At 46.1% G+C, this 16865-nt stretch overlaps 1 protein-coding gene across 5 annotated transcripts in view; it reads right to left on the bottom strand.

Annotated features, from left to right (window-relative positions):
• ERBB4 (erb-b2 receptor tyrosine kinase 4) overlaps window positions 1-16865 on the bottom strand; it is a 578878-nt gene that overhangs the window by 345848 nt on the left and 216165 nt on the right. For all 5 annotated transcript variants that reach the window (XM_064433627.1, XM_064433628.1, XM_064433629.1 and 2 more), the window contains exon 2: window positions 16282-16433. In XM_064433627.1, coding sequence (XP_064289697.1) covers window positions 16282-16433 — 152 coding nt within the window. The remainder of the gene's footprint in view (window positions 1-16281; window positions 16434-16865) is intronic.

Below are 16865 nucleotides of genomic sequence, written 5' to 3'. Positions count from 1 at the left end.
ACAAGCATTTCCAAGATTTACTAGAACTATCTTGTTCCTGCTTTACATGCTCAAATCAGTTTTCACAGATGACTCCTGATGAAAAATGCCTTAGTGGACTATAAATTCTGCCGTCTCTTCTATGCCTGCTCCAGGCTCCCATTAAAAATGGCAAAGACAACTTGTTGTACATATATAAATTATCCTTCTATAGATAAAGCCAGTCAATGTGGGAGATCAGATCCAGCTCAATTACTGCTTCCATGACAGTAATGGGAAAAATACTCTACCATGAACTATTGTAAATCCAAGAGAAAAGGCTCCAGCAGGGACTGAGCACTTCCTGGGATAATTGTACATAATTAAACAATGTAACAGCACCATTTACAATAATTTCAATGAAGTTAAATGATATACACATTTACAAATTTTATTACAACTTCTGTGATCTTCATTTTCTTTCATTTATAGCATTTCTTATAGAGACAAGAAATCTTTTCATTACAACAAAATCTGACCTGCATTTTTATTAATAACTTGTTTCCATCAAATTTTAATCCAGAAAAGAGAAGGCAGATTTGATAAAATGCCATGGGAAAATCCATCCTTATTAGTTTGGAGAAAGTTTTCAAGGAATAAACATATCAGCATGGGGTGGGGGGGAAAACCAATTTTTGGTTGACCAAAGCAAAATGCATATTAATCCTGAGTGTGACAAATAGATCTGCCTGGGAAGGGGAAGGAAAAACACACTTGAAAAATCAAGGTGCTTATTGCTTTGAAGTTTACTAGGTCACATTATTTAAAACAAATTAAGAACCTGAAGATGAACAAAAAAAAAGTTCAGTTGTTGTAAAGAAACATTTTGCAGGACTTTTGGTTTGATGGGTAAAATAAAAATATTTCTCACCTAGGGCAACCACAAGTGAGTTTTCTAATTCTTTCCCAGTTCAGCTGAAGAGTCAAATATTTCTACAGCTTTGGCTTTTACAGAGATTTGATTCTCTTGGTCACAAATCCTCCTTTCCCACCTCCCTCACCCAGGTGCTGCAATCTACTATCAGCTCTCTCATAAAACATCACTCATTACCTTTTTTTTCCCATATTGCAAAAGCTTTAACATCAACAGCAGGACAATCCTCATGAAGCATCCTTTCAATGCCACACCCCAGCTCCACTCCAGCTGACCAGGATGGAATCCCACCACTGAGATGCCAAGAAGCCACGAGCAGCAGTGCTCGTGCTCATCTCCCCAGCATGTTTGCCCCCAAAGGTTCTGGGCTGGGCATCACCTCAGTCTGGCCTCAGTGATAACTTTCAGTGAACAGCTCTGACAGGGACAGTCCCCCAAGGCTCTGGTGAGTGCATAAAGAACAATTTTTAAAGCTAAAATGGAATAACCCATTTAATTTGTACCAGGAGAGTGGGATTCCCCAGCCACTGCAATACCTGGCTGCTGTATAGTGCCTATATTTCAGCTCTCTGGCTGCAGTTTGCCATTGCTCCAGTGGGAAAGTTTTACAGATCTCCTGAGGAACACTTTGAAAATAAAAAAAAATAACAAGGTGAAAACTCCTGAATGAAAATGTGAAGAATTGATTTAGGAATCTTAGGGGAAAACATGATGATACACCACTGGATCCCTGGGAGAAGCGCCTGCTTGGCCATCACTGCACACAAACCATGGAGTGATCCAGCAAATGCTGTTTGACAGAGGGCAAAGAGGTTTCACACTGACAGCCCCAATATAAAGGATTGTGGTTTGCCCCTCCTGGCGCTTCGGGAAGCAGCACGTACGTCCTACCTGTCCTCCTGTTCCTCCTACCAGCCTTGTTCCACAGCCTGCCTGGTTTATTGCCTCTCTTTGAAGAAGGCAAACCTCTGGGGAAGAGTATCAGGAACAAATCACAATCAGTCTTCCTAAAAGATAACAGCAATAAAGGGAAAAAGCGTGGCTGCCCACAGCAGCTGGCAGCTTTGCCTCCTACGGTTACCTCCACCGGCCGCTCTTCCACGCACCCTCCTGATGGTGCAAAGCAAGCCAGAAAAATGAGGAGACACAGAAGAGTAGGAAGAGAACCTCAGAAACAATAATAGCCTATGAATCTGAAATTTGAACAACAGCATCTTTTTTTTTTTTTTTTTCCTCCTGGTAATATTGTTCCAAGCGGCATGGGCTTGTAAAAGTCTAATCACTTCCCATCTGGCTCATCAATCACACGAGGGAGCCGGTCCCTCGCACAACAACAGAGTGAGCCTCAAATTGGCTCCCACCAATAATAAAAGATAGTGGAGAAGGACAATCCCTTCAGAGGATTGTTTAATAAATCACGTTTAGACAGGGAACACAAGAGAAATGGAAAAGCCTTAGAAGACCAGGGCCATTCAGTCCCACACGGCTTACATTATTGATACCCGCTTGCTACGACCAATACTCCTTAGTGAATTTCCATATTTTGATTCTTGTTATTCAACATCATCCAAAATTAAACATGAAACTTTAAATATTTAAAACCAGGCCAAGGTAGTAATTGGAGCTGATGGAAATTGCATGCTGGCACTGTTCCTGCTGCGTGTGCTTGCCTGGCTGCAAAAATGCCAGAGACACACTCTTGCTGCTCCTCTATTTCCAGCAGTTGCTGACATTTTACTGTAATTTATTCTCATTTTATCCTCTCCTTCTTAAAAATAACAACAACAGTACTGTCCTAATAATAAACCAACAGCTCTGACGTGCAAAAGACCTTTTGGCAGAGGACTGTTTCTGCCAGCAAAGGGTGCCCAAGCTCGGCACGCACGGATGTCTTGCGGAGCATATCCCGTCTTTTAGTCCTACATTTTCCTTCCAGTAGCCTTTCCTTCCCAATGCAGGGGCACAACTGTCAGCCACCAGCGATATCCCATTCCAGCCTGTATGTGGTGCATTTTTTGATGGTCTTCTCCTCCACTTTTATCTGTCAGAAGCACTGAAGGCTCCCACGAGCCGTAAAGTGTTTCTGACATTCATGGCTTTCAGATCCCGGGTTTCAAAGAACCGCTGAAGGTTATGTTGATTAAGCCCAAAGACATATTTCTAGAAAGCTGTAGCTTAAATAAAAAAGGTGTTTTGCTGTCACAGTGATCAGCCAAAACTGTTACTGAAGCAGAGCATATGGGAGACAAAAGGAAACGTGTGATGTTCCAGGCTGCTAAGGTTTGTTCTCTCCAGCAGAGATCAGAGGCAGCGGGAAAGCAGAGGAGGCATTTAGCTCAATTAAAAAATAAACAAATAAAAACAAAGCCTTGTGTTGAACCAGATGATGGCTGATTACCTGACAGGTAAGTGAGGGGTAAGAAAAATCATTGCCTTTTAAGAGTGCTGTCAGACAAGAGTCCTTTTTGCTTTGAGAGAGTCCCAGAGGGGCACTCAGAGAGGCCTCTGGAGGATGGAGCTGGAGATGTTTATTTAGGGAAACAAGAGAAACCTTTACTGGGAGCTTTCCTGAAGCCAAGATGAAGGCTGGCTCCTTTTGCTTCTGAGAAGTCCCTGCTAACCACACACAAAGGGATTCATGCTTCTGGCAAATTAACATCCAGTGGATGCTGTCTGCAGCAGATCTGATAAACATTTGCATCCACTATGAATTCATGTCATGATGGAGCATTAAAATTTCATGCAAGAAAAGAAAAATTGAAAGTTGATGTTGGGTTTAGGCTTGTCAGAGTTGCAGGGATAGTTCAGTCAGCAGACATTGTAAAACTACCAGTTGCTTCACCTAGCAAAGTTTCAGCCCTTATTAGATGTAAAAGGATGTGTAATTTCCTTCCAGAAGGAACAACCCAACACTCTGGATACAGCAAGGGCTTTTACCAACAAATGAAACTTTAAAAGAAAAACCATGATGAGGCCTCACAACCTGAAGGCACATTTGGAGAAAGGTGACCTTTTACAGGAGGAGCTGAGGCGCAGAAACACAACCAAAATGATTTATTTTTAAACTGAAATCTCAGGGAGTAGGTGAACTCTATTCAAAGTCATTTAAATAAATAGGATTTTTATAACTCCTGGCTGCAGGCTTGGCTGGCTCCAACGTGTTTGTGCACGTGTGTGCAGATTACCTCTTCTATTAAATAAACACTACACTTTTTGGTCAAACAGCAGCTCACAAAGTCAAAGCAAAAGCAGTATTTTAACATTTTACCAGCATTTGCTTGGTGAATACCTGCAGCCAGCTCCATTTAGCCACCAGCACGACCTGAATCTATCCCCAAGAAGGGGATGGCAGGGCTGCTGTGAAAGATGCCAACATATCCATGTTGGTGTAGATTTACATGTGCTGGACCTACTCTGCCCAAGGAAATGCTGGCTTGCCTACTAGGAATACCTCTAGCTAAGCCATTATTCCATGATTTTGGGACACTGCTGCTTCTTAGCACAGTCCAGGCATGTGCTGGCCGAGCATGCTCCACATTAATTTGCAAGGTGAGGGGTCTTCATTGCAAAGGAAGCAAAAAATCTCAATTTTACTGAGAAAATTTTTACTGAAAAATTTTTACTTCTTAAAAGGCCAATAACATCAAGAAAAAGACTATGTGAAAACACTTCCTTTGCAAGGACAGATCTCCTCCCACACAATATGCAGTGCTTCCCAACAGGCTCTAAGCAGATGTATTTGACTATGCATTTGATCACTTTGAGTGATTAGGGTATCCCCCAACCAGGGACACTTAGAGGAAGTGCACAAAATAAATGCCCTTTTAAGCACAGTTCATTCTTATCTATTCATTGTTCTGCTGAAATAATTCACTGCCTCCTAATGAAATGAGCACGACTGGCCCCAGGAATGAATGAATACTCACTCCCTGGTGATGGGTATTTATGTGCAGGGACAGAGGGTCTGTAATACAAGATCTATCCTTAATGCCTGAACCCATTTTATCTTCATTTCACACGATACAAGTGAACTGAGTGTTGTTTTGGGACATAATTGATCTGTAGCTGAAACAAATCAGCTCTGCAGCTCCGTGAGGAGATGAAATAGTGGATAATCTGTAGTCTAAAACCAGCTGTTCTGCTGAGATCAAATTATTGCTTTGGCACTGGGATGATGAGCTGACGAGGGAGCGCGTTCTAGCACCTGCCGTCATTAGCGGCACCGCTGCCATGACCTCCGGCCACGCTGCTGCCAGGCACCAGAGATAATTGACAGCACAGGGGGGTCAGCTCCCACTTCCTAAACTGATGCACCTCACCTGGCCTCAATTCTGAACGTCAGCATTTCCAGGAGAAAAAATAAAAAAAAAAAACAAAAACAAAAACAGGCAGAGGAGAAGGGCAGGGAGGACGCCCAGCACCAGTTGGAGAGCTGGGGCTGCAACCAGCACCAGAAAAACTTTGTAGGTTGAAGCTGAGCAGCTGTGTCCACTCTCTGTGTTGGGTATAACCCAGCATAAATACCTGCAAAGATTTTCTTTCACATTATTTTTCTCTGCTTGCATATTGCTGATAATTATTTGGAGCTGAAGTTCATTGTGTCTCTCCCTGCAGTGCCCTTCCACACGAATCCAGGCATGTTTTTAATACATTTCCTTGTTTTAGGTAAGGTATCGTGTGTTCATGAGACCACCACACAAATGGGACAGAAATGCAGGGAGAACATTGCTTTTTCTTTTTTCCCTAATCATCTTCTGTGCTTCCCTGATATTCAGAATGGATTCTGCTTCCTTAGGCCTTCACTATGCATCACAGTTTTAGGGCTGAACTGTCTTTATTATTCCTGGGGTATGGCTTAAATTGTGAGAGAGTTTGTGCTCATGCACAATTGTGTAAACCAAACACATGCACATTGTGTAAACCAAAAAACAGCCCCCTGGTGTAATATTACACCAGGGGGCTGTTTTTTGGTTTACACAATTTAAGCCAACCCTGTTGCACATCTCAAGCTCCCCTGTCTGGAGGCAGCAATGTACAGATACTTCCACCACCACCATTGTTATCCTGAATTAGACACCAATGTGTAATATTGTATTATTACACCCATGTGTAATATTGGCTTTTTGCTGACACTTTAGGATCTGAGTCAATCCCAAAACAGCAGAATCAGAAGTAATTGAGCACCCAAAAAAAAAAAAAAAAGAAATCAGAATAAGTGGTGACATCAGGGTCTGGCACCATTCAAGCCCTTGGACCACTTGGCTAGGAATCTCCCTTTCACCATATTCAAAGTGAATGGCATTTACTTTGAGGGTTTCACCTCCACGTTGTGCTCATTAAGGTTGTTTTCTTAAAGCATGAGCACAAACTCTCTCACAAAACTCATTTTTGGTGTAGCCACTCTCCAGCAAGCAGCATTAAGCTATCAGTATTATTTCCCCCTGCACAAAACAGTGCGGGTTTGTCAAAATCAGCGTGATATTTCTGCCTTGCCTTTTGACATTTTCAGGTTTGTTATGTTCAGACATTACCTCAAAGCACTTCATTCTTTCTCTCTGGAAGGACTAATGACCACCAAAGGGGGAAAAGAAACACTGCATGCCACTCAGTACAGCATGCAGACTCTATTAGCCTTTGAGTTAACTTCAAACACTGAGTGCCAATGGATGAGAGCAGTTGCGCTTGCCCTGTGGAAGTACTGCCCTGAACTAGGACTAAACCCTCGACTTTTTAACCCAAATTTTTCGCATTCCACCTTCCCATGATGATGTATGACCCCGGGCACACGTCCCCTGAGAAGTCACTGGTACCTGGTTTCATTCCTGCAGGAATCAAGAGCTGCAAAACTCTGCAGCTCTTCATTCTCAGAATTTCTCAGAGTTTCTCAGAATTTCTCAGAATTCTGAGCTGCAGAACCAGCTCATGTGTGGTTAACAAAGATATTCCTGCTGTCTGCTTGTTGGGTTGGGCAGAGCCATCCCCAGTCCCCCAGTCCCACAAAGACACATACTCTGTCCCAGCCTGGCCAGCTCCAGACCAGCCCCACACAATGAAGCAGCTTTCCCTAGCCCACATCCATGAAAACGCTCCCCTGACATGATATTTTTGAGGAGGATGCCCAGGAAGGCCAACTTCTCCCTTTTCCCAGCCTTCCTGAACACCTAGGATCTGCACAACTGCGGGGCTGTAATTAGTAATTAGCGGCCAGGTTTGGGGTGGGAGCATTGCTGCTGAATTCTGCAATCTGCACAGTTGTGCTGACATTTCTGAACCATAAAAGCCCTGCGGCTGGCATCTACAGAGGAAACCTTTAAAATTGATCCAGTTTAGCACAAAAACTGTTGGCTAAGCCTCAATCCATCCCTCTGCTCCTCCACCCCTTGACACAGCTTACAGCAAAAGACTTTGTTTTTCTTTTCATATGGATTTTAACAGTAATTCAAGCCCATTGATCCAGGACTCTGAGTCGGTGTATTACAATGCAAGATTATGCAGCTCTCTCACAGTTGGTTTGTCTAATTTCATTTTATTCCATAGTAAAATGGGATTGGAGGGAGGGAAGTTTAGAGGAAAAATTGGCAATGTGTTGCCTAAATGCTTGGGAAAACAGAAAAATGTTACTCAAAGGAAAGTGTAACACACTTCCACTTGGCACAGGCAGCTATACCTCAATTACATACGCAGCTATGTCCCTCTCCATTACCTCATCCCTGCTCCACTGAAGGATTTGAGAGGGTAGGTGGACAAAGAGGAGAATAAAGAAGCCTCAATGATATCTGAGCAAAGCAAATATGATATCAGTGAACAGAGTGAAATGGTAGAGTTTATACCACACTCCAGCTGGGGTTAAGACTTCAAATCTCATTACACTCACCATTTACACCACATAACCTTTCTTTCTATGCTTGAAAGAAAACCCCTCATTTGTTTTACAACCTAACAAATCCATTTATAATTTAAAAGTGTTTGCAACCACAGTTGTTTTGTTGTTTTTTTTTTTTTTTCTATTGGCTGGTTTAACTTTACTCTGCTGTTTGTTTTTCTTAAGTTTCAGTAAGGCCAGCATTTCCAGTCCCATTTCTAGGGGAGAGGTTTACATTTAAAGAGTAAGATCATTAACAACATAAGGTGGTTGAGAGAGGGTATAATTGGTTTCACTGGCCTAGAGGGAAGATCAACACTGAAGAGAAATAACACCTAATTAAGGTTTGCACTGTTTTATTTTTAATAATGTCCTCCTCTCCACTACCAACATTTTTTATAGTACACATCCCTGCAGCTTCTGTGGTCTGGCTTAGCCACATGTATTTACAGACACCCAGGCATCAGACCCCTTCATGGATGGACAGAAGGAAGATTCTAATCAGGCACTAAACTGTGGGAAAATAAATAACTTGATAGTCTGTATTTAATTTTTAAAAAGCAACAAGCCTAGACAGAGCCACAAATCCAAACAGTTCTGTTCATGTTAAATATTTAACTCCTGGTGTGTATTTTCATCCTCCATACGTGACCCACCCGGCATGTACCTCTGCAAAACTGGGAAACACTCCTCCTGGAGCAGTGATCCATATGTCCTGGGCATGTTTTCGGTCCTGGAGCCTCCTGCACCTCACCATTTCCCAGCAAGGTGGTGGGAGGGCTGTGGGATGGCACTCTGCCACAAGCAGGAGCTCTCCCATGCCGTGCATCCCATACCTGCCTGGGCAGCCCTGCCGGACCCAAAAGCTGCCAGAGGGGCCTGTGAGGTTCAAGAGGACCAGGGAGAAGGACAGACTTCCACCTCCCATCCAGCTGGCAGCCCCCAGGCACGGGGGAGCCATCCTACATCACCTCTGAGTGCTCTGCTCTGCCTAACCAAGGGCAGCTTTGCTGCCACACAAAAACAGATGGAGTGAAAAGGATATTGCTGATCTCGAGCGATGTGTGTGGGTCTGGGGTACTCTGAATTATTTAAGTCAGGCTCCTTTGATCTCTCTCCTGCTCTAGAGTGGCTACTGCTGCCTTGCACATGAATCAGACAGGCTTCCCAGGCAGCTGGAGATGGGGTGCCTGCCGTACAATAGGAGCTGAATGAAAAATGCTGAAAGACAATTTAAAGAGACTCCTTAATCAAGCTGGACTTCAAATCTTGACCTCTCCTCTCTGCACATGATACAGCTGAAGGATGCTGCTGTTTATTGAAGGAGACACAGGCAAAGAAAGGCTGTGGGAGAGCTGGGGAAGCTTTTGGCCACTGCCAACCCAGAGAAGGGGCAAAACACGCCCCATGTTGGGATCCATCCCCAAGAGCTCTGGCAGGGGAGCCTCTGAACTCTCCCTTCATGGAGGGATGCACAGCAAGGGGCAGACTGATCCCCCCTACTCATCACCCCATGAGAATGGTGGCCTGAGTTTTACACAGCAAATCAGCCACAGGGACAGGGGGACGTGGCTGCCACTGCCCCAGTGGCTTTGGCAGCACTCACAAGGGCAGCCTGCAGCAGGTGGGATGTGAGGAGCAGCCCGGTGCCATCCCCATTAGACTCAGGCTATCCTGGAAATCTGCAGCCATCCTCCACAACAACTTCCCCCCCCACCAAAAAAAAAAAAATGCTTATTGGGGAGCCTCAGAGCACTGAGCAGGCACAGACACAAATCTTCACAGTTCATTGCTGCACCAAAGCCCGAGGCTGCATTCCCACAGATTGCAGCTCTGCATTCCCCCAGATTGCAGCCCTGTATTCCACAGATTGCAGCCCTGTATTCCACAGATTGCAGCCCTGCATTCCCACAGATTGCAGCCCTGCATTCCCACAGATTGCAGCCCTGCATTCCCATAGATTGCAGCCCTGCATTCCCACAGATTGCAGCCCTGCATTCCCACAGATTGCAGCTCTGCATTCCCACAGATTGCAGCTCTGCATTCCCACGTATTCCATCCCTGCATTCCCACAGATTGCAGCTCTGCATTCCCACAGCACCAGCTCTGCATTCCCCAATATTCCAGCTCTGCATCCCCACAGCACCAACTCTCTTCCTAAACACAACTGGTCATTTCAAATGCACCTTTCATACCAAGCCACCAAAACTAATTGCCAAATAACATATGCTAATGAGTATATATTTGGTTACAGCTTGGCAAACTCAGCTTGAGGATTAATTGTATATTGACCCAGCTTTTAGGGAGAAGGAAGGGAAGGTGTGGGCAGGGTGCCTGGGCTACCAAGCTGCATCCAGCAGCAGCAGCCTGAGGCTTAGACCAGAGGCTTTGGCACAAAACGAGCAGCACCACGTCCTCTGCCTACAAAATTGGGTTGAAACCCTGACAGGAAGTGCTAAAAAGGGGATTTTGAGCATCCAAGGGAGGCACAGGGGTTGCTAAGACCAGCCTGCAGAGCTACAGGGACATACCTGAGTTACAGACACCTGCAGTGGAGACTGGGAAGTCACACAAGGGGGATAAGCAACAGCAGCACAAAAATAACTTAACACCTCTGAAGACATTTAGGTCAGAAAGTGCTGGGTGCCTTTTCCTACCAGCTGGGGGGCTCTGGGAGTGGTGGGGTCAGGATGGAGCTGGTTAACTCTGTTAGGGACTGTGAGGAGTGTGATATCTGTCAATATAAAGGGACAAGGGCCATGGAAACACCAGTTACCACAAGAGTGCCTGGTATTCAACTACTCACTGTGCCTGCAGCATTTCAGTACCTGCTTCCAAGCACAGGGCAGGCCTGGAAGACCATGCAGATCTGTGGCATTCCCTTCCTTGCTTCCTGGCCATTTTCAGAAGAGTTTAAACTGCTGCGATCATTTTAGGCTGCTATTTCTACACAGGCAATGGGGAATGGCAGAAGCAGCCTAATTCCTGGAGCAGCAGAGCTGTATCACACATGCCTTCTGCAATTAGCCTTTGCTCCCACTCCACCCTCTGAGTCTGGGATGCAGCTCGCTTGAAACTCAGCTCAGGTTCACCCAGCACAGCTGGCAGCTGATCACAGCCCGTGTGAAACATTCTGTCCACGCCACAAGCATGGTCTGGCATGCAACTGGTCTCTTGTAACCCACCAGCACAGCAGTTGTGTTCAACAGCAAGCTGGAGGTGTCCTCTTTCCACCCAGATTTGCATTGATGCCTCAGGTTTTAGCTTTTATATTTTTCAGGTTCTGTGCTGCTTTAGTGTGTGGGTCTGGGCTTCATATAAGGGCATGGTGAGCTCTCTGCACAGAGCAGGGAGACAAAACAATTCCTTCTCTAGCTGGGGACCAAGGACAAATGATCCAAATCTCAGGCCCAAGAGCATAAACAATGGTGGAATGAAGAGAGAAAAACAAGAAGCTGTAATTGGACAATTAACTCCAATATGCAAATGCACCAGAACTTATAAAAGTGAGAGACCCCGTGACCTGCTGTCCATTTTGTGACCATTTTGGTTCATCTTGGGTGCAGCCCTGGCTGGGCTCTTGCGCTGCCCAAGGTGGATCCATTGAGGCCTTTTAATAAAACCCTGCTTTATCCTTTAACTCCATCCAGCCTCTGTTCTAGGTCAGCCTTCACGAGGCACCAGTGTGGCATGCACAGCTCTGACCATCACACCTCTGCTGTCTATGCTTTGTTTTCTAACAGGTAAGGTCCTGGCAGGGCAATCAGGAGCACAGAAATAGATGTGCTCCATTTCCAAGTCTGTCATTACCTGGAGGCCACTTTGCCTCTTGCCAGCCAGGGACAAAACACACACACTGGCAAGTGATGCCACTCACTGCATGACAAATGCTGCAGCAAACCCCTCCTGGAAATGCCCATTCTGGGCTAGGGCCACACTGCAATGCTTTCCTGGCACTTTTGGGAGAATCCCCCTCCACAGAGACCCCACAGCCTTTCTGGGACCTCCTGACAGGCACACAACCCCACAGCCCCTTCTGCTGAGCAGGGCATTACTGCAGCCTGTCAGCTGGGCAGTCAGATAGCCTTTTGCTGCAGAAGGGATGCACGGCTGTTCTGCCTGGCCTTCAGGAGCCCCCCACAGCCTCCCACTGCTCTGCCAAGCAATGCCCTCCATCCCTGCACACCCTTCCCCACACGCCTGTCCTGGTGCTGACTCTCTCTGTGCCAACATCTCCTCTCAGCTCTGCCACCAGACCTTGCAAATGGGTCTGCTTAGCCCTGTTTTGCTGTAAAAGACCAAAAAGGGTTTAAACATCCCCCAGTTCTGTTTTCTTCACAAGCAGCAGCTCCCAATGCCATGGGGCCAGGCAGCACTGGCAACCCAATCCTTGCCTGGCTCCCCTCGCCCTGCAGAGGGGTCTGTTCCACCAAAACTTCCTCCAAACATTAAACACAACCAATAGCAAAGCACATAAAGTCCAAATGGCCAAATCCCACCTGCCACAGAGCCTAAATATGATGTAAGGAACAGGCTAAGGTGGGGCTGGCAGGGGCTCTCACCAAGCACGGGGCCATGAATGCTGGCAGAGGGGAGATGGGGCCCTACATCTCTGCAATAAATGTAATATTCACCATGAAACATCCACCCAGACAGCTGCCCTGCAAGTGTGGCTGGAGATGCTACACAAGCACTGCTGAGGTGAATGAAAAAAGGACCCATAAAGCAGTGGTAGATAATTTTTGAAGACTGTTGATTGTGGTTAAAAATGAGTTTCATAATCACTTGGGAGAGCTATGGCAGGGAACAGCACAGAACTTTGATCATGTCTTTAAAAATAAATAATCTGAATTGGTTAAATAAAATCTGGGCACCAAAAGACAATTTACTGACTGTGAATTGCTAAAAGCCAGGGGATTAGTCAAAGCTAACTCTCATTTACCAAATGTGTTTAACAGAAGTACTTGCAGAAGATTGGTATGTGATACACTAATTGTGTATTTTATTTTGAAAATTGAATATGGAGATGTTATAAAGAAATAAGTACAGCCCACAATAGGAACTGCCAGCTCTGCCAAGCAAAACTAAAATAGGCTCCCCCTTCTGTTCTTCAAACAGTTGTTTGCAACATGAACCAGTGAACAACCTGAGCTTTTCTCAAGGCTTTTTTTTCTTGAAGTCCAAAGCAGGGAAGTAAATCTCAGCTCTCTCCTGGATGAGACTCAAGACACGCAGCAGCTCCAGCAGCTTATCTGGTTTCATGGAGCAAATCCCAGGGCAAGAGCCTGGCTGTGCAATTAGGTGAAGCATGCTGGTGGCTTGGGAAGCAGCGGGAGATGGAGCCTGACCCTTCCCACTGTCACTGCTGACAGGCAGGGACAAGGCAGCTCTGAGGGACTGCTTCCCAACCTGTTATTTGTCCTCCTCAATGCAATCACACTCCTGGCAGCACCAATTCCAGTGGAGAGCCTGCCACAGGGAGGTGGGACTGCCAAAACTGAATCACCCCTTGTACATTTTCTGTGAGAGGCTGAGCCTCAGAAGCAGGACAAAGCAAGCCAGCTGTCAGACAGATGTCAGAAATATCTGTCCTTACCCAGCACCCAGGCTGAGACACAATTTTTCCTGCTGCTGAGTTCAGGGCAGCACCAAGCAGCAGGAACAGAGCTGGCAGAGCTGGAGGCAGCACATGCAGAACACAAGTTCATATTGCAGTTGCTCACAGGAAAGCAATACCCAGACTACGACACAAGCAGGAAGCAAAATAAAATATATTAAAGTAACGCAGATGATATGCCCTCCTGCTCTGCTCACACAGGAGAACAGCAGGAAAAGGAACAACTGGCACATGCAATCCCTTCTTACAGAAATCCAGCTCCTCAGGAACCGCAGGCCTGGAAGCTGAAGTGGCTGAGCACTTCATTCAGGTGACAGACAGCCCCTTTTAGTCTTCATCAGCAGATATCCAGAGAGCTAACTCATAGACATAAAGCAAATCTACTTAGGGAATAAATGTCTAAATAAATATGAGAGATGGGATGCTGATCTTTTAATGCTCCTCTGCCGGGTAAATAAAATTATGGGGTTTTTTCACTTCAATTCATTTATGCTATTTGTTTATTACTGCATGATGGAAAGGCTCAGCATGCCTACAGCTTCCCAGGTCTTCCCTCTGTCCTGGAGCAAGGAGTTGTCCAGCTAAGCTGAGCACTGTGGAGAGGACAGGTGGGCACACAGAGCCATGGTTGTCATCAGCTGGGGACACAGATAACCCAGGGCTGCAGCAGCATCTGCCTGAAGTGTTTGTGGTGGAGGAAGAGGGCAATTACTGCAAGAGACTAAACACTGGAGCAGGCTGAAGGAGCGTGATGTTGCACGGAGAGCTCGCCGTGTTTAAGTGTGAGAGAGACAAACAGCCTTTCTCTTAGTTATGTCCCATCTGCCACCTTCATTTGGCCATTAAAACCATTTTTAATATGATAAAAGGAGTAATACTGCCTGACTAATGAATGTCGAATTATCGGCGTAAATGTGCCAACATTTATTTATTTATTTGCCTCACCGAGGACATGTTCTCTTCTGTTTGGTTTTCTACTTTAATGACTACAATTTATCATACTAACTAGGCCTTCCACTTTGCTGAGTTTTGTTTCAAGTTCAGCTTTTTTGCTGAGACATCTGTGAGGGAGCAGATGCAGGTAAGAGAAGTAATAAAACTAATAAAAAAGCAGTAGTAGCTGTCGCCAAAAAGCACAGGTGACCAAACCACCTTCATTTACTGAACAGGACCTTTCCTTCTTGATCTCATTTGATGACTTGACTGCCTTCTTTCCACCAGTATTTCATGCTGTTTATGGAAGTTCTGTGCAAGGAACACTAATTCTTAATTTCCAAGTAATTTGCTTTCCTCACCTCCCAGCAGGAGGAAGGAAAGCCGAAGCGGAAGGACTGCCTGCCATGAATTCCAGCCAGGGGGTTTCACTGCAGAGATGCCCCAGTCCGAGCAGGGATCCTGCCCTCACAGGAGGAGGATCTGCCACCTGTCCAAGGCTGGTCCAGCTGCACCAAGGCTGTATCTATTTCAGAGCAAAGGCATATGTGCTTTCCCCACCTGTCACAACTGTGAAACGTAGGGATAGCATTCACTTCCGAGGCATTTGTCACTCAAATTAACAGGCAATCTGTTAGTCTGAGTGCAATTAGCACCCCAAGCTTTACTCCAGACCTGTCTGCTAGCTGAGTTTTGCTCACAGATCTTCCAGCAGCCTGGTGCACACGTTGAGTAAATACACAGCAATGTGTGTAAGGCTGTGAAAACCCCAACAAATTCAATGTGAAGCAGAGCTAAACACGCTGCTCGGCTTTGCTAGAAGCTGTGGTGGAAAGTTCACAGTTTTACAGACTGGAACTGAGCACTCAGCTCACCCGAGACCCAGCACAGGGAATGAGTGAGTGTAACCCAGCCAGCTGGGGCTGCCTCCCACCGCCTCTTCCTGCTGCCAAATTTAAACTCCACCACTCCTGCCACGTGAACGTGCCACTGACACACAGACTCGCATCCTGCAACGTGACAGCAGCATTTTTAAGAGGAGAGCAGTATGGGCAGTGCAAACCCTTATCTGTGTCATGGAGGGTACAGTCACAGCACAGACTGCAAGCACACTGGCACAGGCTGCTTTTTCTACCCTGGCCCTCAGACCTGCCTTCCATATTACAGCCACATCCCCTGCAGCATCCTGCAGATGCCCACCTGGATCACTCCTTTAGTGGGATATTTCTTTAAACACAGAGAATGTAAAATGCCAAATAATGATGGGGTTAAGTTCTTTGAACTTGGTGTTCACCTTTCTCTCTTGTGGTTGCCAGCAGGGCAATAGGGTATCTGCAAACCACGCTGGAGTGTTCCTTCACAAATCCAAAATTTGATGCAAAGAGGACTGAGGGAATGCACAATCAAGGTTCCCCAAAAGCAGTACAACCTTCATCTCTCACAGACTTCCCCTGGATGCTGGACATTGTTAGGCTCTTAGCTCCAGTCTCATGCCCAAAGGAGGTTTCATGTTGATTCAGCAATCACTTTTTTCTTTCTCCTAAATGCTCCACAAACATTTCACTCTTCCTTGCTTAGTCTATAAATCAGTCCATATCTAGCATTTTATTAGGATTAGCATCCCCAGTGCTCCAGTGCTTATCTGCATGATTCTCTGACCTTCCTAAACCCCACCTAACCTGCCCTGGGGCAACACAAAGTGAGAGACCTGCGAGGTGTCACCTTCCAGTGGCACAGCTTTCTCCCCCACATCCTGGATAAATCTGAGTCACTCACACTCAGAGCACCTGTCACAGCAATGACACTGCTCCTGTTCTCTGCACATCCCTGGCATTTCATTATCCTCTTCCATCACAGCAGAGCTGGTGCCACAGAAGCCTGGTCTCTTCCAGCCCAGCACCTATCGCTGCTCCCCAAAAAAGAAGCTGAAGAAAAGAAGGAGGAAGGAGGAGGGAAGGAGAACAGCAGCCTGCTTACCCTCAGGAAGGAGAGGTCCCTGTTGTGCTCGATGCTGGTGATCTCCAGGTTGCCCATCACCACCTCACAGTTCTCATAGTACTTGCGCAGGGCGCGGTACTGCTGCTCCAGGTCAGACAGGGAGCTCAGCTTGTTCTCAGTGCCAGCACACACTGCAAAAAAAAACCACAGCACAACCCATCAGGCCACTGCGGAAGAGGGGCACAATAAAGTCTGTACACAGTGATACAGGGAGTTGCACCAAAAATCAGTAATGATTCACAGGGCTGGGTCACACAAGTCACGCTTGAGTATCAGCAGTGGAGATAAGAACATAGAAATGCAGCCTGTGATCATCTCAGCAATTTAAACACTCTCACCAAATGGGCTGAAGTGCTGGTATTTACCACCAAATGCAGAAAGGCTGGAAAGGCAGAAATGCAGGAAAAAGGCCAAGCAGGTTGACCCCAGCAGCCAAAGGGTCAAACCCAGACCTCAGCAAAGCCCCACCAGTTCCACCAGAGACAGAATCAGTCACTGGGCAGAGCCAGTCCCATCATGGGCTGAAGGACACAAGGCTGGAGAGACCTGTGCATCCAAGCCAA

The sequence above is a fragment of the Passer domesticus genome, chromosome 10 (genome assembly GCF_036417665.1).
Source record: "Passer domesticus isolate bPasDom1 chromosome 10, bPasDom1.hap1, whole genome shotgun sequence".
Taxonomy (NCBI): Eukaryota; Metazoa; Chordata; class Aves; order Passeriformes; family Passeridae; genus Passer; species Passer domesticus.
The sequence above is the reverse complement of the archived record's forward strand: the minus strand, read 5'-3'. Positions and strand labels throughout refer to the sequence as shown.